Source organism: Somniosus microcephalus, chromosome 4, assembly GCF_052327205.1.
Source record: "Somniosus microcephalus isolate GS21.2 chromosome 4, FLI_Smic_1.0, whole genome shotgun sequence".
NCBI classification, from domain to species: domain Eukaryota; kingdom Metazoa; phylum Chordata; class Chondrichthyes; order Squaliformes; family Somniosidae; genus Somniosus; species Somniosus microcephalus.
The window spans coordinates 228,221,627-228,244,878 of record NC_140990.1 but is presented as its reverse complement, the minus strand read 5'-3'; the positions used below and the strand labels follow the sequence as shown (position 1 = coordinate 228,244,878).

Sequence of the window (23,252 nt, the reverse complement as noted above, 5' to 3'; positions counted from 1 at the left end):
CTGACTGTAAAAGCTTTTATAAATATGTGAAGAGAAACAGATTGGTGAAGTCAAGCGTAGGTCCCTTGCAGTCAGAATCAGGGGAATTTATAATGGGGAACAAAGAAATGGCTGACCAACTAAATACATTTTTTGGTTCTGTCTTCACAAAGGATGACACAAATAACCTCCCAGAGATGCCAGGGAACATAGGGTCTGATGAAAGGGAGGAACTGAAAGAAATCAGTATTTGTAGGGAAATGGTGTTAGGGAAATTGATGGGATTGAAGGCTGATAAATCCCCAGGGCCTGATAATCTACATCCTAGGGTACTTAAGGAAGTGGCCCTAGAAATAGTAGATGCATTGCTGATCATCTTCCAACATTCGATGGAATCTGGAACAGTTCCCATGGATTGGAGGGTAGCTAATGTTACCCCACTATTGAAAAAAGGTGGAAGAGAGAAAACGGGGAACTACAGACCGGTCAGCCTGACATCGGTAGTGGGGAAAATGCTAGAGTCCATTATAAAAGATGTAATAGCAGAGCACTTGGAAAACAGTGACAGGATCGGACAAAGTCAACATGGATTCACAAAAGGTAAATCGTGCTTGACTAATCTACTGGAATTTTTTGAGGATGTAACTGGTAGGATAGATAAAGGGGATCCAGTGGATGTGGTGTATCTGGACTTTCAGAAGGCCTTCGATAGGGTCCCACATAAGAGATTAGCATGTAAAGTTAAGGCACATGGGATTGGGGGCAAGGTATTGACTTGGATAGAGAACTGGTTGGCAGACAGAAAGCAAAGAGTTGGAATAAACGGGTCCTTTTCCGAGCGGCAGGCAGTGACTAGTGGGGTACCACTGGGATCGGTCCTTGGACCCCAGCTATTCACAATATATATTAATGATCTAGACAAGGGAACTAGATGAAATATCTCCAAATTTGCAGACGACACAAAGCTGGGTGGGCGTATGTGCTGTGAGGAGGATGTCGAGAAACTCCAGGATGATTTGGACATGTTGGGTGATTGGGCAGAAACATGGCAGATGCAATATAACGTGGATAAATGTGAGGTTGTCCACTTTGGTGGCAAAAACAGGAAGGCAGATTATTATCTAAATGGCAATAGATTGGAGAAGGGGAACTGCAACGAGACCTGGGCGTCCTTGTGCACCAGTCGCTGAAGGTAAGCATGCAGGTGCAGCAGGCGGTTAAGAAGGCGAATGGTATGTTGGCCTTTGTAGCGAGAGGGTTTGAGTACAGGAACAATGATGTCTTGCTGCAGTTGTACAGGGCCTTGGTGAGACCACAACTCATGTATTGTGTGCAGTTTTGGTCACCTTATCTGAGGAAGGATGTTCTTGCCATGGAAGGAGTTCAGCGAAGATTCACCAGGCTGATATACCTGGGATGGCAGGAATGATGTATGAGGAGAGATTGGGTCATTTGGGCTCGTACTTGCTGGAGTTTAGAAGAATGAGAGGTGATCTCATTGAAACTTATAAAATTCTGACAGGACTGGGCAGACTAGATGCAGGAAGGATGTTCCCGATGGTCGGGGAGTCCAGAACCAGGGGACACAGTCTCAGGATAAAGGGTAGGCCATTTAGGACAGAAATGAGGAGGAATTTCTTCACCCAGAGAGTGGTGAACCTGTGGAACTCTCTACCACAGAAGGCGGTGGAGGCCAGTTCATTAAATATATTCAAGAAGGAGTTGGATATATTTCTTAAGGCTAAAGGGATCAAGGGGTATGGGGAGAAAGCAGGGACCGGGTACTGAATTTGGATGATCAGCCATGATTGCATTGAATGGTGGAGCACGCTCGAGGGGCCGAATGGCCTACTCCTGCTCCTATCTTCTATGTTTCTATGTTTAATAATGTCAACTAATCACCCTTGTGCTTTCCTTTAGTGTCTGTCTTTTGTTTTCCTTTGCTTACTCTAGTGCTCCTACACAGTGCTACCCCAGTGTCTGCAGCATGGATGGTGGAAGGCTGCTGACTTTCCAGGGGGGACACTGCAGATGGCCTTGCAGGATGACCTCAAGCAGCTCTGAGCCTAGGAAGCTAGGATGTAGACGGCACTGCCACGGCATGGGCGGCAGCAGTCTGGGCTGGCTGGCTGACAGGCAGCAGCAAGGGCAGAGATGGGAGTACGAATGCTGTCATCCTGAGAGAGGACAGCATGTTCTTGTTCCACGGTGCTACTGCCACTCCCCCGGGGCAGCACCTCAGCATTCCTAGCCATCTGTTGAAGCACAGATTGCTGGATTGCTGTGAGTCCCTGCAAGCCCCTTTCCACACTCATAAACACAGCCATGGTGGCAGCAGTCTGAGCTTGCATGGCAGAAAGCTGAGACTGCATCAGAACAACTTGAACTTCCAGTGCAGCACTCAGACGTTCGGTCACTTCTGCTTGTGCTGCAATGGAAGCTGTGACATTGCTCATCATACCCAGCATCATGGTTGGGTCCACAAGTTTCCTAATGGAGTTGGCTATCACTTCCATCCTGGCAATCATGGGGTCCAAGCTCCACGCAAAACCCCGTGCAATGTTGGATCCGGACTCCTCCATGTTCTTAGAAACTGACAAAGGGTCTCTGGCAAGCCTGCCATTGCACCAAGCATTTCTGTCTGCATGCCCATCACCCTTCTTCTGAAGGCCACCTCATCAAAGTCATCATCTGAGTCCTGCGCAGCAAAACTCATGTGTGAACTCACCCTCCGGGGAGCTGGCACCCGCGCTACCCTTTCCTCCTGGCATGGCTGCAGCCCACTTGTGCCTAGTGACTCACCATGTGCAGATACTGCCTCTATACTACCCTCTAAATTATGTGCAGTGCCATTTTCTGAGCTGGTGCCTGGGAGTGTCAGATCACGTGACGATGCCTCTTCTCCTTCACTCTCCTCCTTTACAATGTTGGGGACAGGCTGGGCTGCTGGCAGTTCTTGGGTATCTGAAAGGAGAAAGGCACAAGGCTCGGGTTGTGATGAGGGGAGGGGGAGAAAGCCAGATGTGCATGCTTACATCATCAGCAGCTTGTAAGTGAAAAGAGATTGTGCGAAGAGGGGGAAGTGTAATGTGAGAAGGATGATTGGTATGAGCATACCGTCATGAGCAATGCTTTCAACCGTGCCGCTCATCCCGACCTCAGTGACGACCCCTCAAACTATCTCCAGCACTGTCTCATCCAGCTCAGTGAGGCTCAGAAGACGTGCTTTCCCTCTATCCATCTGCTGCTGCTCGTGTCTGTTATGTGTCACCTTGGCCTGCAAGAGAAAGGGAAGTGTGTCAGTCAGTGTGGTGCAATGTGTTTGGGTGATGTGGCTGTCAGTTTGTGCAAAGTGTGAGATGTGGGTGTGAGGCTTGCAGCAGTGATAAGTGTGTGAGGGTGAGGTGAAGCTTTGATTGTGAGGTATGAGTCGTGATTGCTAGAGATTGTTGGTAGGTGAGTGATGGGAGTATGTGAGGCTAGTGGTGCAGCTGGTGAGATATGGCATTTGAAGATGCACCTTGACCACTTGTGTGAGGTCATTAAACTTCTTGCAGCACTGAACCTAGGTCCTGGGGGCAGCAAATGTGGCACTGATGACTTCTGCTATCTCCTCCCACTGCCTTCTGGCATGCTGCCTTGAAGGCCTCCTGCCCCCCTGCGGGCAGAGGACCTGTCTTCTTCTGTGGACCCCAGGACCAAGGCCTCCAGTGCTGCATTAGAGCATGTCCTTGACCTCTCTCTTCCCTGTTGAGCCATGGCTGCATTCAGAGAGACAATGAGGTACTTCTGCAACAAAGCACACCCCCTTTAAGAAGTGCAGAGTGCCTAGGCAAAATGTTATTGGCCAGCAGACTGCAATCGATATTGGCCCCCCTGTTGAACGCTAAGCCAACCAGCAGTGCGTTTAGCGCTGAGGTCATTGCTCCAATCATGTAAATGAGCAGGCAGCACGAATTTTGTGTGTTGCCTGCACCACTTTGAATGGGCGCGGGCAGATCGCGCTTTGTGCTCCCCGTGCTTGTTTTCAGGGCTAATCAATTGCACCCCACAATCTAGTGGCATATTGTTCAATGCAATATGCTGTTAAAATTTGTATCTAAATTTGTCAACCATCTTGATTTGTAAATCATTCAGGATCTTTAAGATTGGTCTCAAACTCTAAATATTTTGATAATTTGATTCCAAACTCTTTTCATTTTTGAATTGTAAGTTGGACAGAATAATCGCAAAACCTTGAAGCTGAGCAACAACTAATTTCAATTTTAGCAGATTCATTGGGTTTGCGTCAGTTCATAAGTAACTGGTGAGGCCCATTCACTTATCCATAGTTTGACATTGAGGGGGTGAATTTATGTGGGGTTTCTCCCAATCCTCTGCTGTAACCTTGGTGGAAGATCCTCGGAAACCACAGTAAACGGCCTAGATTCTGTTTACACTATTTGACCCAGGTTTAGGGAGCTCGTCCTCCGGAGTCATGGTGGACGAGCAGAAGAACCCTGCGGAAATTCACCCCGAGTCTTTGGATTGTCAAATACTTTGTGTCATTCTCAGTACAATACATGCAAATTCTTTTCAAATTATATTTATTACACTACTAAATGTTGAATTTAAATATAGGATCACTTTATACAGATTTTATTTAAACTATTCAAATGCAGCATATTGCTAATTACTGTATTGTGACTCTTGAAAATGAAAGCTATTGAGATTATTACTTTATATATACTTTCTTTGATATTTCTCTGTTTCTTTTAAGGGTCCTCAAGGTCCAGCTGGTCTTTCAGGAAAAGATGGTACGATTGGTTATCCAGGTGCTATGGGTCCTCCTGGCCCACGTGGCTCACCTGGAGAGTCTGGTTCTCCTGTAGGTTATCCATTTTAATTCCTGGAATATTATATAATGCAATTAAGAACACGTATATTTATTTATTTTGTGAGCATGTGATTGTAATTCCTCCACCTTTAAACTTCACAGGGTCCATCTGGTGAATCAGGCCCTCCTGGAACTCCTGGCCCTTCCGGCCCTCCTGGCCCCTGTTGTGGAACACCATCTGGTAATGATAAAGGGCCGATGCCACCACATCCATACTACTATAAAGATCAGCCCAGTGAATCTGTGGTGCAACAGGATACAGAGTTAATGGCTACTGTGAAGTCACTTAACAGTCAGGTACAGGCCATTATTTCTCCAGACGGATCACAGAAGAATCCAGCCCGAAACTGCCGCAACCTAAAATACTGCCAACCAGAATTCAAGAGTGGTAAGGAAGTTACATATTTTGTATGAAAATTAAGATTTGATGTTTTATTGAATCTCCATTTAATAAATTACAAGTGACAAATACCAACTAAATCTATGAACACTTTTGTTTTTAATTTTTATTTGGTCTTGGGATGTGGACGACACTGACAAGTCTGCATTTATTGCCCAGCCTTAGTTGCCCTGAAAAGGTGGTGGTGGATTTTCTTGAATTTTCATAGTCCCTGTGCTTCCTCTTACTGTTCTGTATTATAGTGTTTTTACAACTGATTTGAACTCAGGGTTACTAGCCCACTACCATAACCACTAACTTCTGGCTATGTTACAAATCTTGACTGTTCTCTTTAATTGTTGACAATTCTATCAAAGATTAAACTCTCTTGCAATTGGAAATGAAAGCACTTGCTTATTTGACTTTCAATATGTTATTTTGCACTAATCATTATATAATTTGAATTCTAGTTTGTAAATTATTGTAAACTTCCAAATTGTCTCCCCAGGAGAGTACTGGATTGATCCCAATCAAGGTTCCAAACTAGATGCCATTAAAGTTTATTGCGACATGGAAACTGGTGAGACCTGTGTGCATTCTAACCCCAGCAGCATCCCACGCAAGAACTGGTGGACTAGAAAAAATAGTCCTGGGAAAAAGCATGTGTGGTTTGGACAGTCCATGGAAGGTGGCTTCCAAGTGAGTATTCATCAGAAGACTATTATTTAATAAATCATTGTACAATGTAGCAGAAAAAAGATGTGCAAAATTATAATGGATTTAATAAGCAATATTAAAATTAGATTAATATTTTATAATAGTGAACTATATGTACATTGATTAGATACTGAACCCATTAAATGTGAGAATAGTTACCCTAAAGGCAAATTCCATAATATTAGAACAATGATTAACTTGTGAGCAAGTTCTATAAACCTATATGTGGCTATGAATCTTTTATAACTAAAGCTCATTCATTAGCAAAAGCCCACATATTACTTCATCCTGTCACCTTTAGGCAGTAAGAAATAAACATCATTTGAATATCCTTCTTCTGTCATTTGTTAAAAATTGTTCAGCATATAAAGTACTTGCTCACTTTGGGGAGGATATTTTACAAATTAAAAAGATATTCGAAACATGATTATTTTTGTTCAAACTCTAAAACATGTACCCTATCGCTTTAAAATATATGTTTCTAATCTGGAAAGCTGAAGGGAATGTTTTCTTGTATCCACAGTTTAGCTATGGTGACAGCATTCTTTCAGAAAATACTGTTGAAGTCCAAATAGGATTCCTTCGAATGCTTTCTACTCGAGCGTCCCAGAATGTCACCTACCACTGTAAAAACAGCATTGCCTACCTGGATGCTGAGACTGGAAATGTAAAGAAAGCTTTAAAGCTGATGGGTTGGGATGACGTTGAGCTTAAAGCTGAAGGAAGCAGAAAATACACATACAATGTCCTTGAAGATGGCTGCACAGTAAGTAGCACAAAAATTAGCATAGAACTGATTCACCGTCACCAACAGAAAGTTTAAATTACAAAGATGGCCTACTTCCATTCCTGTAACCTCACCTGTCTCTGCCTCTACCTCAGTCCATCTGTTGCTGAAACCCTCGTCATCCCTTCGTCCGGACCCGACTAATCCATTGCTGTCCTGGCCGGTTTCCCTCGGTAAACGTCTGCTCATCCAAAATTCTACTGCCCAGATTCTATGCCGCACCAAGCCCTGCTCACCCATCATCTTGGTCCTTGCTGACATACATTGACTCCCTGTCCCACAACATCTTAAATTTTAAATCCTCATCCTTGTTTAAATTACTTTATGGCCTCACACTTCCCCATCTCTGTTGTGGATCGCATGTTTAATGAGTTGGTCACACCGCAGGTAAAGGCTGCACAGGCAGGAAGGGAATGGGTGACCGCCAGGCAGAGTAGTAGGCGCAGGCAGGTAGTGCAGGGGTCCCCTGTGGCCATCCCCCTCTCAAACAGATATACCACTTTGGATATTGTTGAGGGAGATGGCTAATCAGGGGAAGACAGCAGCAGCCAACTTGGGTGGTTCTGCTGCACAGGACGGGAGGAAAAAGAGTGGGAGAGCTATAGTAATAGGGGATTCTATTGTAAGGGGAATAGATAGGCGTTTCTGCGACCGCAAACGAGACTCCAGGATGGTATGTTGCCTCCCTGGTGCAAGGGTCAAGGATGTCTCGGAGCGACTGCAGAGCATTTTGGAAGGGGAGGGTGAACAGCCAGTTGCCGTGGTGCATATAGGTACCAACGATATAGGTAAAAACCGGGATGAGGTCCTAAAAGTTGAATATAGGGAGTTAGGAGGTAAATTAAAAAATAGGACCTCAAAGGTAGTAATCTCAGGATTGCTACCAGTGCCATGTGCTAGTCAGAGTAGCAATAGAAGGATATTTCAGATGAATACATGGCTAGAGGAATGGTGCAAGGGGGAGGGATTCAAATTCCTGGGATATTGGAACCGGCTCTGGGGGAGGTGGGACCAGTACAAACTGGACGGTTTGCACCTGGGCAGGACCGGGACCGATGTCCTAGGGGGAGTGTTTGCTAGTGCTGTTGGGGAGGGTTTAAACTAAAATGGCAGGGGGTTGGGAACCTGTGCAGGGAGACAGAGGAAAGGGAAACAAGGATAGAAGCAAAAGACAGGAAGGAGAAAAGCAAAAGTGGCAGTCAGAGAAATCAAGGGCCAGAAATTCAGTGGGCTTTGCGCCCAGTTACCGCCCAAAGAGGGCTTCTGCGCCAGTAGAGGAGTTTGCGCTGATATTCAGCGCTGCGGTAATGGCGGCGGTAGCCGGTAGCGCTGCGCCGGCACCGATGACGTCATCGGTGTGCGCAGTGCCCCGGTTCCGCCCCGCTACCGGCCCGACCCCCATATTTAGTTGCGGCCGCCTCTTCCGCAGCGGCCGCAAACAACGATGTGAAGACCGGGCCATGCTGCAGCCTTAGTGGCGCTAGTTAAGGCGGAGGTGCGGCCGGCCGCTTTTTCGGCGGCCGCCTGCCCGCACCTCCTTCCCCGGCCTCCTCCACCCCCCCCCCCGCGGCATTGCCGGCTGCTTTCCGGGAGCCCGGCACTTCTCCGTGGTGCCGGGCTCATTTGCCGGCACTAGCGAGCAGCGATCTCTGAGTTGCAGGCACCTCCCCCTTAAGAGAAGGAGGAGGCCTGCAGTACCGCAGCCTGCGGCACCCGCTGCGGCACCTACAGCGCTGAAATTCAGTTTCAGCTCCCCAAGCGGGGGCGGGCACACCCTGGAATAGCGCCCGGTTCCGATTTGGGGCGCAAAAACTGAATTTCTGACGGGCGCAACTGGCTCCGCGCGCAGCGCTAACTTTTGGGCGCTAGCCAGCTGGCGGGGCCAAAGTGAATTTCTAGCCCCAAGGGTTTAAATCAAACATGCCCACAGTAAATAATAATTCTAAAAGGCCTAAGAGTGTTAAAAAAACAAACCTGAAGGCTTTGTGTATTAATGTGAGGAGCATTCGTAATAAGGTGGATGAATTAGCTGCGCAAATAGATGTAAACGGATATGCTATGATAGGGATTACAGAGACATGGCTCCAGGGTGACCAAGGCTGGGAACTCAACATCCAGGGGTATTCAATATTCAGGAAAGACAGGCAAAAAGGAAAAGGAGGTGGGTTAGCATTGCTGGTTAAAGAGGAGATTGACACAATTGTCAGGAAGGATATTAGCTCTGATGATGTGGAATCTGTGTGGGTAGAGCTGAGAAATACCGAGGGGCAGAAAACGTTAGTGTGAGTTGTATACAGACCCCCAAACAGTAATGTGGAGGTTGGGGATGGCATTAAACGGGAAATTAGAGACGCGTGCAATAAGGACACAGCAGTTATCATGGGTGACTTTAATCTACATATAGATTGGGCTAACCAAATTAGTAACAATACGGTGGAGGCGGAATTCCTGGAGTGTATACGGGATGGCTTCCTGGACCAATATGTCGAGGAACCAACTAGAGATCAGGCCATCTTAGACTGGGTATTATGTAATGAGAAAGGAATAATTAGCAATCTTGTTGTGCGAGGCACCTTGGGGCGGAGCGATCATAATACGATAGAATTCTTCATTAAGATGGAGAGTGAAGGAGTTGACTCAGAGACTAGGGTCCTGAATTTAAATAAAGGAAACTATGATGGTATGAGGCGCGATTTGGGTAGGATTGATTGGGGAATGTTACTCAAAGCATTGACGGTGGATAGGCAATGGCAAACATTTAAAGATCGCATGGATGAGCTACAGAATTTGTTCATAAGAACATAAGATAAGAAGTAGGAGCAGGAGTAGGCCATACGGCCCCTCGGGCCTGCTCCGCCATTCAATTGGACCATGGCTGATCCGAATCTAGACTCACGTCCACTCCCCTGCCCTCTCCCCGTAACCCCTAATTCCCTTATCTGCTAGGAAACTGTCTATCTCCATTTTAAATTTATTTAATGTTGCAGCTTCCACAGCTCTCTGGGGTAGCAAATTCCATAGATTTACTACCCTCTGAGTGAAGAAGTTTCTCCTCATCTCAGTTTTGAAAGGGCAGCCCCTTATTCTTAGATTATGCCCCCTAATTCTAGTCTCACCCATCAGTGGAAACATCCTCCCCGCATCCACCCGATCAAGCCCCCTCACAATCTTATATGTTTCGATAAGATCGCCTCTCATTCTTCTGAACTCCAATGAGTAGAGTCCCAACCTACTCAACCTTTCCTCATACGTCAACCCCCTCATCTCCGGAATCAACCGAGTGAACCTTCTCTGAACCGCCTCGAGAGCAAGTATATCTTTTCTTAAATATGGAAACCAAAACTGTACGCAGTATTCCAGGTGTGGCCTCACCAATACCCTGTATAACTGCAGCAAGACTTCCCTGTTTATATACTCCATCCCCCTTGCAATAAAAGCCAAGATTCCATTGGCCTTCCTGATCACCTGCTGCACCTGCATACTAACTTTTTGTGTTTCATGTACCAGGACCCCCAGATCCCTTTGTACTGTAGCACTTTGCAGTTTCTCTCCATTTAGATAATAAATTGCTCTTTGATTTTTTCTGCCAAAGTGCATAACCTCACACTTTCCAACATTATATTGCATCTGCCAAATCTCTGCCCACTCACTTAGCCTGTCTATGTCCTTTTGCAGGTTTTTTATGTCATCCTCACTCATTGCTTTCCCTCCCATCTTTGTATCGTCGGCAAACTTGGATATGTTGCACTCGGTCCCTTCCTCCAAATCATTGATATAGATTGTAAAGAGTTGGGGTCCCAGCACTGACCCCTGCGGAACACCACTAGTTACTGATTGCCAGCCTGAGAATGAACCATTTATCCCAACTCTTTGTTTTCTGTTAGATAGCCAATCTTCCACCCATGCCAGTATATTACCCCCAATCCTGTGATTTTTTATCTTGATCAGTAATCTTTCGTGTGGAACCTTGTCAAATGCCTTTTGGAAGTCCAAATACACTACATCCACTGGTTCCACTTTATCCACCCTGTATATTACATCCTCAAAGAATTCGAGCAAATTTGTCCAACATGACTTCCCCTTCATAAAACCATGCTGACTCGGTCCTATTAAATTATGGTTATCCAAATGCTCTGTTACTGTTTCCTTAATAATGGACTCCAACATTTTGGCAACCACAGATGTTAGGCTAACTGGTCTGTAGTTTCCAGCTTTTTGTCTACTTCCCTTCTTAAATAAGGGTGTTACAGCAGCAGTTTTCCAATCTGCCAGGACCTTTCCTGAGTCCAGGGAGTTCTGGAAAATAATAACCAATGCATCCACAATCCCTACCGCCACTTCTCTCAAGACCCTAGGATGTAGGCTATCAGGTCCGGGGGATTATCCGCCTTAAGTCCCATTATTTTACTGAGTACCATCTCCTTAGTGATTTTAATCATCTTTAGCTCCTCCCCCGCCCCCCCACTGCCCCCTGTTTGTCCAGTGTTGGGATATTTTTCGTGTTCTCTACTGTAAAGACTGATACAAAATATTTGTTCAGCGTCTTTGCCATCTCCATGTTCCCCACCACCAGTTTCCCGGTCCCATCCTCTAAGGGACCAACGTTTACTTTAGCCACCCTTTTTCTTTTTATATAGCTGTAGAAACTCTTGCTATCTGTTTTTATATTTTTTGCCAGTTTACTTTCATAATCTATCTTCCCTTTCTTAATTAATCTTTTAGTTATTGTTTGCTGGCTTTTAAATGCTTCCCAATCTTCTATCCTCCCACTAGGTTTGGCTACCTTATATGCCGTTGTTTTCAGTCGGATACTATCCTTTATTACTTTACTAAGCCATGGATGGCTGTCTTTTCTTTTACTCCCCTTTTTCCTCAGTGGAATATATTTATCTTGAAAGATGTGAAATATCTCCTTGAATGTAGACCACTGCTCTTGTACCGTCTTACACTTTAATCAGTTTTCCCAGTCCACTTTAGTCAATTCTACTCTCATACCTTCATAGTCTCCTTTATTTAAGCTCAGTATGCTGGTTTGAGATCCAACTCTCTCACCCTCAAACTGAATTTGGAATTCAACCATATTATGGTCACTCATTCCAAGGGGATCCTTTACTAGGACATTTTTTATTAATCCTGTTTCATTACACAGGACCAGATCTAAGATTGCCTGTCCCCTGGTTGGTTCAGTTACATACTGCTCAAGGAACCCATCCCTAATACACTCTATGAACTCTTCCTCAAGGCTGCCATGCCCAATTTGATTAGTCCAGTCAATATGAAAGTTAAAATCCCCCATGATTATTGCTGTTCCCTTATTACAAGCCCCAACTATTTCCTGATTTATACTCCGACCAACAGAGTTGCAACTGTTAGGAGGCCTATAGACTACGCCCACTAGTGACTTTTTCCCTTTATTATTCCTTATCTCCACCCAAACTATTTCACTATCCTGATCCTTTGACCCAATATCATTTCTGACTATTGCAGTGATTCCATCCTTGATTAACATAGCAACCCCACCTCCCTTTCCTTCCTGTCTGTCCTTCCTAATTGTCAAATACCCTTGTATGTTTAGTTCCCAGTCATGATTATCTTGCAGCCGTGTTTCCATAATGGCCACCAGATCATACCTATGTGTAGTTATTTGTACCGTCAACTCGTCAATTTTGTTACGAATGCTGCGTGCATTCAGATAAAGAACTTTCAAATATGTTTTCTGACAATTTATTCCTGCTTTTACCCCTTTTACTACTTTACCTTTATCATTATACATTCTGTCCCTTCCTGACACGCTCTGGTTTTTAATTCCCCCACTGCTACCTTGCTCTATTGCATTCTCCGCTGTCATTTTTATTTTTCGCTCTCTTAAAACCTCCCCCCCACTAATTAGTTTAAAGCCCTCTCTACAGCCCTAGTTATTCGATTCGCCAGGACTCTAGTCCCAGCACTGGCCAAGTGAAGTCCGTCCCAACGGAACAGTTCTCTCCTGTCCCAGTACTGATGCCAGTGTCCCAGGATGCAAAACCCATTTCTCCCACACCAGGCTTTGAGCCACGCATTTAACTCTCTAATTTTATTTACCCTAGCCAAATTTGCACGTGGCTCAGGTAGTAATCCAGAGATTATTACCCTTGTGGTTCTGCTTTTTAATTTGTCCCCTAGCTGCTAAAACTCCCTCAGCAGAACCTCCTTCCTTGTCCTATCTATGTCGTTGGTACCAACATGGACCACAACAACTGGATCCTCCCCCTCCCACTCCAAGTTTCTCTCCGGCTGAGAGAAGATGTCCTTAACCCTGGCACTGGGCTGGCAACACAGCCTTCGGGACTCTCGCTCTCGGCTGCAAAGAACTCTATCTATCCCCCTAACGATACTATCCCCTACCACTACAACATTTCTTTTATCTCCCCCCACTTGAATGGCCCCCCACTCCACGGTGCTGTGGCCAGGTTGCTCATCCTCCCTGCAGTCCCCGTTCCCATCCTCACAGGGAGTAAGAGCCTCAAACCTGTTGGACAAGGGCAAGGGCTGCGGCTCCTCCAACACTACCTCCTGGATCCCCGTACCTGCCTCACTTCTAGTCACACCATCCTGACCCTGGCCACGGACTACATCTGAATTAATTAGTCTAATTGGTGTGACTACCTCCTGATACACAGAGTCCAGGTAACTCTCCCCCTCCCTGATGTGTCTCAGTGTTTGAAGCTCGGACTCCAGCTCTTCAACACGGAGCCGGAATTCCTCGAGCAGCCAACACTTACTGCAAATGTGATCACTGTGAGAATCAATGGTGTCCACCAGCTCCCACATTTTGCAGCAGCAACACATCACCTGATCTCCCATTCTATGTAATTAATTAAATTTATTAATATTATTCTTAAATACCCTGTGCCCCGATTCTAGATGATGAATATCGCACCTTAGAAACTATAAACCACAGAGTTTAAGCTTCAAAAGAGAGAAATACTCACCAACCAATCACTTACCCACTTTCTGGTGACATCACTGATGTGCCTCAATGAATCCGAGACTCAACGTTAACGGAGCAAAGCAAGGCTTTTATTAACTCAGAAAGTAATACACAGTGGAGAAGTGTCTCTCATCCAGAGATCTGCTGTACTGCCTGTGAGACACGCTGGGGCCTGCTTAAGTAGGGGCCAGGTATGGGCGGAGCCCTACACACAATACAATACAGGTAAGGAAATGAAACTGAAGCTAAACTCCCCTGCTTGTCACAGTCACAGGCACAATCAAACACAGAGAATACAGCATGCCTGATGAATGGCATATTTCATCACATTCACCCCTTCTACAGATTTAGTCTGTTCGGGGGTTTGGTAGTCCTCTGTGACCGACGTAGCTGTTGTGGTGCCGCGGGTGTCCCCGGTGGCCTCCTGGGTCTCTGCCGGGGGCGCCGCCAGGGTTGTTGAAGGGGTAGTTGGTGGGGGCACCGTTGGTCTATGTTCTTCCGGGGGTGATGAAAGAATAGTGGGTGGGTAAGAGTTGCTGTGATCGTTGTTGCTATTATTGTCGTGGTTGTTGTCGTTACCGGCTGGGGCGACGTCTTTTATGGACACGGTGTCCTCCCTTCCGTCGGCGTGCCGGACATATGCGTATTGGGGGTTGGCGTGGAGTAGGTGCACTGACTCCACGAGAGGGTCCATCTTGTGGCCCCTCACATGCCTTCGTACAAATACCGGACCTGGGGTGGAGAGCCATGACGGCATGGATACGCCTGAGGTGGATTTCCGGGGAAAGACAAACATTCGTTCATGAGGCGTGGCATTAGTGGCAGTACACAATAGCGACCGTATCGAATGGAGCACATCTGGGAGGACTTCCTGCCAGCGGGAGGTAGGGAGGCCCTTGGTCCTTAGAGCTAGAGTGACTGCTTTCCATACTGTCCCGTTCTCTCGCTCCACCTGACCATTACCCTGGGGGTTGTAGCTGGTGGTACGGCTCGTGGCGATCCCCCTGGACAGCATGTACTGGCGTAGCTCTTCACTCATGAAGGACGCCCCCCTATCCGTATGGATGTAGCTCGGCATACCGAACAGGCAGAACAGGCTGTTGAGGCATTTAATGACCGTGGCGCTGGTCATGTCTGGGCAGGGGAAGGCGAATGGGAAACGGGAGTATTCGTCCACAATGTTCAGGAAGTAAACATTGCGGTCGGCTGACGGGAGGGGGCCCTTGAAATCTAAGCTGAGCCGCTCAAAGGGCCGTGTAGCTTTGATTAAGTGGGCTCTATCTGGGCGGTAGAACCGAGGCTTGCACTCAGCGCAAGTGCGGCAGTTCCTGGTCAGAGACCGAACTTCCTCAATCGAGTAGGGTAAGTTGCGGGACTTTATGAAGTGGAACAGCCGTGTGACCCCTGGGTGGCAGAGGTCGTTGTGGAGGGTCTGTAGCCGATCCCCGGTGGCACTGGCACACATCCCTCGTGAGAGGGCGTCGGGGGATTCGTTAAGGGCCCCTGGCCGGTAAATGATGTCATACTCGAAGGTGGAGAGCTCGATCCGCCACCTGAGAATCTTATCATTTTTAATCTTCCCCTTCTGTTTATTATTAAACATAAACGCTACCGACCGCTGGTCGGTAAGAAGGGTGAAGCGTTTGCCGGCTAGGTAGTGGCGCCAGTGGCACACTGCCTCCACGATGGCTTGGGCCTCCTTTTCCATGGAGGAGTGTCTGATCTTGGGCCCTTGGAGGGTCCTCGAGAAGAAAGCTACGGGCCGCCCCGCCTGGTTGAGGGTGGCCGCCAAGGCAAAGTCAGACGCATCACTTTCCACTTGAAAGGGAGTGTTCTCGTCCACTGCCTGTAGCGTGGCCCGCTCAATATCCCGCTTAATGCTTTTGAAGGCGGCGTGGGCCTCAGCAGAGAGCGGAAAAGAGGATGCTTTCAAGAGGGGGCGGGCTTTGTCGGAGTAGTTGGGGACCCATTGGGCATAATAAGAAAATAACCCCAGGCACCTTTTCAGGGCTTTGGAAGTGTTGGGCAGGGGCAGCTCCCGTGGGGGGCGCAATCGGTCGGGGTCTGGTCCGATTTCCCCATTCTCCACCACGCTGCCTAGTATGCAGAGGCGCATGGTGTTGAAAACGCACTTGTCCTCGTTGTAAGTGAGGTTGAGTTTTTGTGTGGTTTTCAGGAACCTCTCGAGGTTCGAGTCGTGATCCTGCTGGTTGTGACCGCAGATGGTGACGTTGTCGAGGTAGGGGAAGGTTGCCTGCAAGTGGTGGTCATCGACCATGCGGTCCATCTCCCTCTGGAAGACCGAGACCCCATTCGTCACCCCAAAGGGGACTCTGAGGAATTGGTAGAGGTGTCTGTTCGCCTCGAAGGCGGTGTACGGGCGGTCCTCTGGTCTGATAGGGAGCTGGTGGTACGCTGACTTGAGGTCGATGGTGGAGAACACCCGGTATTGGGCAATTTGGTTCACCATTTCTGATATGCGGGGTAGCGGGCAGGCGTCTAGTTGGGTGTACATGTTGATCGTTTGGCTATAGTCGATCACCATCCATTTCTTCTCGCTACCCCTCACCACCACCACTTGGGCGCGCCACGGGCTGTTGCTGCGTTCAATAACGTGCTCCCTCAGCAGCCTGTCCACCTCGGTCGCGATAAGCCACCTGTCCTCTCAGCTGTACCTCCTGCTTTTGGTCGCTATTGGCTGGCAGTTGGGAGTAAGGTTCGCGAATAGCGAAGGCGGCTTTACCTTCAGGGTAGCCAGACCGCACACTGTGAGGGGCGGCTGGGACCCACCGTAATTGAGCGTGATGCTTTGGTGGTGGCACTGGAAGTCCAGGCCCAAGATCACGCCCGCACATAGACTCTTCATGATTAGTAATTTAAAATTATCATATACAGTTCCGTTAACGGACAATTGTACCGCGCAGTAACCCATAATGGTCGATGTCTGGGTTTTATCAGCCATAGAGATAGTGCCCCGAGCAGGGACCACCGTTAGAGAGAGTTGTTGTACTAGTCCAGGGTGAATAAAACTCTCCGTGCTTCCACTGTCAATTAAACATTTAACCCCGTACCCGTTTACCTCGATGTCCACCATTGATTTGGATAGCGGGTGCGGTCTGGTCTGATCCACTGTGACCGATGCCACTGTAGGGCCCTGATCGAGACAAGATGGCATCCACGCTGTCTGCTCACAAGATGGCGGACCCCATGAGGTCGGGCAAGATGGCGTCCAAGATGGCCGCTCCCACGGTGCACACGCGGCGGTGGCGGGTTTTCCAGCTGGCTTCCCTCTGCACACCTTCCCGAAGTGCCCCTTCTTACCGCACTTAAAGCAGGTGATGCCTTTCGCCGGGCATAGGTTTCTGGTGTGCTTTGGCTGCCCGCAGAAGTAGCAGTTGGGGCCCCGACGCATCGCGGCTGTCGTAGGGCTTCTGGGGGGAGAGCGGGGCCCCGGCGGTGTCGGGCTGCCGGGCGGGGAAGATGCCTTCCAAGATGGCGGCGCCCTTGGTGCACACGTGGCGGCGTGGGCGGCGCGGGCTGAAGAGTAGGCGTCCGAGTTTCTCTGGGCCACATCCAGGGATCGCGCTGTGTCCACAGCCTGTTTCAGGTCCAATCCCGTTTTTTCCAGTCGTCTCTGCCGGATGTAAGTGGAGCTGAGGCTTGTGATAAAGACATCACAAACAAGCTCGTCGGTGTACACTGCGGCTTTTACATCTTGGCACTTGCAGTCTTTGCCAAGCGTTTTCAGGGTGACTAGGAACTCATCCAGCGATTCCCCAGGTCGCTGTGTGCGAGTAGCGAGCAGATGCCTAGCGTACACCTCGTTCGTAGGCTGCTGGTAATGCGCCTTTAGGATGTCGCAGGCGGCCGAGTACGTGTCGGCGTCTTGGATGAGGGGGTAAACCCGGTGGCTTACCCAATTCCGCAGGATTCCGAGTTTCATACTTTCAGTGTCCGTAGCATCTGTGATGGCTGCGGAATTGTCCAGGAAGAATTCCATACACTTAAACCAGTGTCCGAATTGTGCCGATGCATCCGAAGCATGCGGGTCCAAATCCAAACGTTCGGGTTTCAAGAGTTGATCCATTGCGTTGAAAATTGAGTTAATAAAATTGATGTGCCTCAATGAATCCGAGACTCAACGTTAACGGAGCAAAGCAAGGCTTTTATTAACTCAGAAAGTAATACACAGTGGAGAAGTGTCTCTCATCCAGAGATCTGCTGTACTGCCTGTGAGACACGCTGGGGCCTGCTTAAGTAGGGGCCAGGTATCGGCGGAGCCCTACACACAATACAATACAGGTAAGGAAATGAAACTGAAGCTAAAGTCCCCTGCTTGTCACAGTCACAGGCACAATCAAACACAGAGAATACAGCATGCCTGATGAATGGCATATTTCATCACAATCACACTTGGATTACTTTTTACCTCTCTCCTTCCCTCTGAGGTCCGAGACTGGAGATTGGTACACCTTACCTGGGTCTCTGGGGCCATTTATAGCTTCCCGCTCGCGCCTCCCGCCGACACCCACGGTCTGAGGCCTTACCTGGGTCTCTGGGGCCTTTTATAGCTTCCCGCTCGCGCCTCCCGCCAACACCCATGGTCTGAGGCCTTCCCTGGGTCTCTGGGGCCTTTTATAGCTTCCCGCTCGCGCCTCCCGCCGACATCCCTGTTTGGCTTAAAAATAAAACAAAAAAGGTGACTCAACCGTGGCTAACAAGGGAATTTAGGATAGCATAAGATCCAAGGAGAGGACATATAAATTGGCCAGAAAAAGCAGGAAACCTGAGGATTGGGGAGCAGATTAGGATTCAGCAAAGGAGGACAAAGGGATTCATTAAGAGGGGGAAAATAGAGTATGAGAGTAAGCTTTCAGGGTACATAAAACTGACTGTAAAAGCTTCTATTGATATGTGAAGAGAAAAAGATTGGTGAAGTCAAGCGTAGGACCCTTGCAGTCAGAATCAGGGGAATTTATAATGGGGAACAAAGAAATGGCTGACCAACTAAATACATATTTTGGTTCTGTCTTAACAAAGGAGGACACAAATAACCTCCCAGAGATGTCGGGGAACATAGGGTCTAATGAGAGGGAGGAACTGAATGAAATCAGTATTTGTAGGGAAATGTTGTTAGGGAAATTGACGGGATTGAAGGCCAATAAATCCCCAGGGCCTGATAATCTACATCCTAGGGTACTTAAGGAAGTGGCCCTCGAAATAGTAGATGCATTGCTGGTCATCTTCCAAAATTCTATAGATTCTGGAACAGTTCCCATGGATTGGAGGGTAGCTAATGTTACGCCACTATTCAAAAAAAGTGGTAGAGAGAAAACGGGGAATTATAGACTGGTAAGCCTGACATTGGTAGTGGGGAAAATGCTAGAGTCCATTATAAAAGATGTAATAGCGGAGCACTTGGAAAACAGTGACAGGATCGGACAAAGTCAACATGGATTTACAAAAGGTAAATCATGCTTGACTAATCTACTGGAATTTTTTGAGGATGTAACTGGTAGGATAGATAAGGGAGAACCAGTGGATGTGGTGTATTTGGACTTTCAGAAGGCTTTCAATAAGGTCCCGCATAAGAGATTGGCATGTAAAGTTAAGGCACATGGGATTGGGAGCAAGGTACTGGCTCGGTAAGAGAACTGGTTGGCAGACAGGAAGCAAAGAGTTGGAATAAACGGGTCTTTTTCCTAGTGGCAGACAGTGACTAGTGGGGTACCACAGGGATCACTCCTAGGACCCCAGCTATTCACAATATATATTAATGATCTAGACGAGGGAACTAGATGTAATATCTCCAAGTTTGCAGACGACACAAAGCTGGGTGGCCATGTGTGCTGTGACGAGGATGCCGAGAAACTCCAGTATGATTTGGACAGGTTGGGTGATTGGGCAGATGCATGGCAGATGCAATATAATGTGGATAAATGCGAGGTTATCCACTTTGGTGGCAAAAACAGGAAGGCAGATTATTATCTGAGCGCCAATAGATTGGGAAAAGGGGAAGTGCAACGAGACCTGGGTGTCCTTGTGCACCAGTCGCTGAAGGTAAGCATGCAGGTGCAGCAGGCGGTTAAGTAGGAAAATGGCATGTTAGCCTTCGTAGCGAGAGGGTTCGAGTACAGGAACAAAGATGTCTTGCTGCAGTTGTACAGGGCCTTGGTGAGACCACACCTTGAGCATTGTGTGCAGTTTTGGTCGCTTTATCTGAGTAAGGATGTTCTTGCCATGGAGGGAGTGCAGCGAAGATTCACCAGACTGATACCTGGGATGGTAGGAATGATGTATGAGGAGAGATTGGGTCGATTGGGCTTATACTTGCTGGAGTTTAGAAGACTGAGAGGGGATCTCATTGAAACTTATAAAATTCTAACAGGACTAGACAGACTAGATGCAGGGAGGATGTTCCCGATGGCAGGGAGTCTAGAACCAGGGGTCACAGTCTAAGGATAAGGGGTAAGCCATTTAGGACAGAGATGAGGAGGAATTTCTTCACCCAGAGAGTGGTGAACCTGTGGAATTCTCTACCACAGAAGGCAGTTGAGGCCAATTCATTAAATATATTCAAGAAGGAGTTTGATATATTTCTTAAGGCTAAAGGGATCAAGGGATATGGGGAGAAGGCCAGGACAGGGTACTGAGTTTGGATGATCAGCCATGATCTCATTGAATGGTGGAGCAGGCTCGAGGGGCTGAATGGCCTACTCCTGCTCCTATCTTCTATGTTTCTATCTCGGTAACCTCCTCTAGCCCTTCAAAGCACCCACCCTCCCCCAAACTCTCCATTCCTCAGATTCTGGCCCCCCACCATTGACAGCTGCTCCTTCAGCCACTTAGGCGGCATGCTCTAAAATTTGCTCTCTAAACACCTCCGCCTCTCCGCCTCCCTCTCCTCCTTAAAATCCACCTGTTTGACCAAGCTTTTGGTCACCCCTCCTAGTATTTCCTTCTTTGGTTCGCTGTCCATTTTGTTGCTAGATCTCTGTGAAGTGCTTCGGGATGTTTTTCTATGTTCAAGGTGCTGTATAAGTGCAAATTGTTGTTATTGCTAAATCTTCAGATTAAGCTTATAGTAAAAATGATAGTTTATCAACTTACATTTTCTGAAAATTAAATATTTATAATCTTTTTAATGGATGCCTTTTGTATTAATGTAGAAATAATATACCTTTCCTGTAACTTTAGACCTTTAATATCAGACATTTATTGCAAAGCCTCATTCCTGATGTTGCAATCCCATTTTTTTCAATAAAATCTTTAATGTTGAAGACCACGCAAAAACCAGCTAGATTATATGGCCACACCCACCAAGCTAACCAATATGAAGCATTAATTTAACTGTCATTGAAAGGAACTTTATTTCTTTTTGTTTATAGAAACACGTGGGAGAGTGGGACATGACTGTCTTTGAATATAGAACACGGAAGACTATTCGTCTGCCTATTGTGGACATTGCACCTATGGATATTGGTGCTGAGGACCAGGAATTTGGTGTTGACATTGGGCCTGTTTGTTTCTCATAAGGTCACAGAACATCATCATTATCAAGTTTATAAAAGTCAACAATAAACTGTTCAATCTCTATACTGCAGCTATCTACATGCCTATATTGTGACTTCTTTAACTCAGGACAACTTCTGATTTTTATTGTATTTGTAAAACTATGAGAAACGTCTGTACGGAAAACCTGTAGCAAAGTAATTCTGATGCACAAGTTATTCTGCTTGTGTGGTGCTTTTAACCCACAAGGTTGAACAATCAAGAAAAATTTTCACACCGAAAACCCCATCCTCAAACTTGACCTACTTTTCTTACTAAGATGAAGGCCGAACTGAGCAGAATTTTGCCCAGTTTCAATTGCCTCATCATGGACAGTAACACGGATCAAATTCATGCTTGAAGAAAATACTATACTGCTCATTTAAAGTAACAGGGTGATTGGGGTACGTGCATTACGCATGTGTATGTAGGTAGTTAGCGACTGACATACGAATCTGAAAGAAGCCTCAAATATTCACAAATCAGTGGTTACTTGGTGCTTATTTCTTTTAGTCTATTTTGTTTCTCAAACAATAATATTAGATTAATAACATGCTTCCAAGGCTGGTCAAGAGGTCTTGAAAGGTTTCTGGTGCTAATATGTTCCTATCTCTGCGACTGTATTGGAATTCCATTAGGTTTTTCAATGCTCCTGTCCTATGTAGCCAATTTTTCCAAAATTAGGCATGTAGATATAGGCATTATTCTTGTTACTTATAATAACACTATTTTGCAGTATGAGATGTCAAACATTTTCTCTAATGTCATTTCCATTTTTAACTGTCTTATTTGAAACAAATAAAATTTACCAAATGATTGGCTTCCTCTCGGTTCTTTGTTTTGAGCACTTCACATCAAGTATTTCTCAGTTTGTGATAACCTCCTTCTCTTTGCTTAGTGCTAAATAATCACTTGCCTAGTCAAATTAGAGGCAAACAGATTGAATCATTATAAATATTATTCTCTCAAGTGCTTTTGTGATACAAATCAATGCTACAATGGGCAAATGGTTTTCAATTCATTGTTTTGTGATAATCTTAAAAAGTTAAGGTTAGGTTCCACATGGAACTCATTTAATTTGGACTCATATTCAACTCTTCATGGTCCAGTGTTTCTTAGCCTGTGAGGAAACTTTTGCATCTGTATACAATGGTTTTGGGCATACATTGACATGCAAGTGGCAGCATATCTCCAGGGTCAGGCCCCATCAGACTCCAGAATGCACTAAACCTAATAGTGTGAGATAACCTTTAGGTTCTTCAACTGCTTGGGTCATGGCAACATGTGGAGTATAACTGCAATGCATTTAAAATTTGCAATCCTGGATAAACATTGTAATTCCACAATTTGATCTTAAAAGTCTCAGGATCTTGGTTAATGATTGGCATTTTGATTTACTGTAGAAAGACATAGAAGCATAGAAATTTACAGCACAGAATGAGGCCATTCGGCCCATCTTGTCCGTGCCGGCCGACAAAGAGCTATCCACCCTAATCCCACTTTCCAGCACTTGGTCCATAGCCTTGTAGGTTATGGCACTTCAACTGCATATCCAAGTACTTTTTAAATGTGGTGAGGGTCTCTGCCTCTATCACCCTTTCAGGCAGTGAGTTCCAAACTCCCACCACCCTCTGGGTGAAAAAATTCTCCTCAAATCCCCTCTAAATCTCCGACCCATTACTTTAAATCTATGCCCCCCTGGTTAGTGACCCTTCTGCTAAGGGAAATAGGTCCTTCCTATCCACTCTATCTAGGCCCCTCATAACTTTATACACCTCAATGAGGTCTCCCCACAGCCTCCTCTGTTCCAAAGAAAACAACCCCAGCCTATCCAATCTTTCCTCATAGCTAAAATTCCCCAGCCCAGGCAACATCCTCATAAATCTCCTCTTTACCCCCTCTAGTGCAATCACATCCTTCCAGTATTCTAGCTGCGGCCTAACTAGTGTTTTATACAGTTCAAGCATAATCTCACTGCTTTTATATTATTTGC

General features: G+C 46.5%; 1 protein-coding gene across 1 annotated transcript in view; it reads left to right on the top strand.

The window, feature by feature from the left end:
- Positions 1–22,076, top strand: part of LOC147120253 (uncharacterized) — a 107,345-nt gene extending 85,269 nt beyond the window's left edge. The window contains exons 47-51 of the mRNA XM_085985898.1: positions 4,739–4,846; positions 4,958–5,243; positions 5,743–5,933; positions 6,475–6,717; positions 21,097–22,076. Coding sequence (XP_085842024.1) covers positions 4,739–4,846; positions 4,958–5,243; positions 5,743–5,933; positions 6,475–6,717; positions 21,097–21,243 — 975 coding nt within the window. The 3' untranslated portion in view covers positions 21,244–22,076. The remainder of the gene's footprint in view (positions 1–4,738; positions 4,847–4,957; positions 5,244–5,742; positions 5,934–6,474; positions 6,718–21,096) is intronic.
- Positions 22,077–23,252: the final 1,176 nt, after the last annotated feature.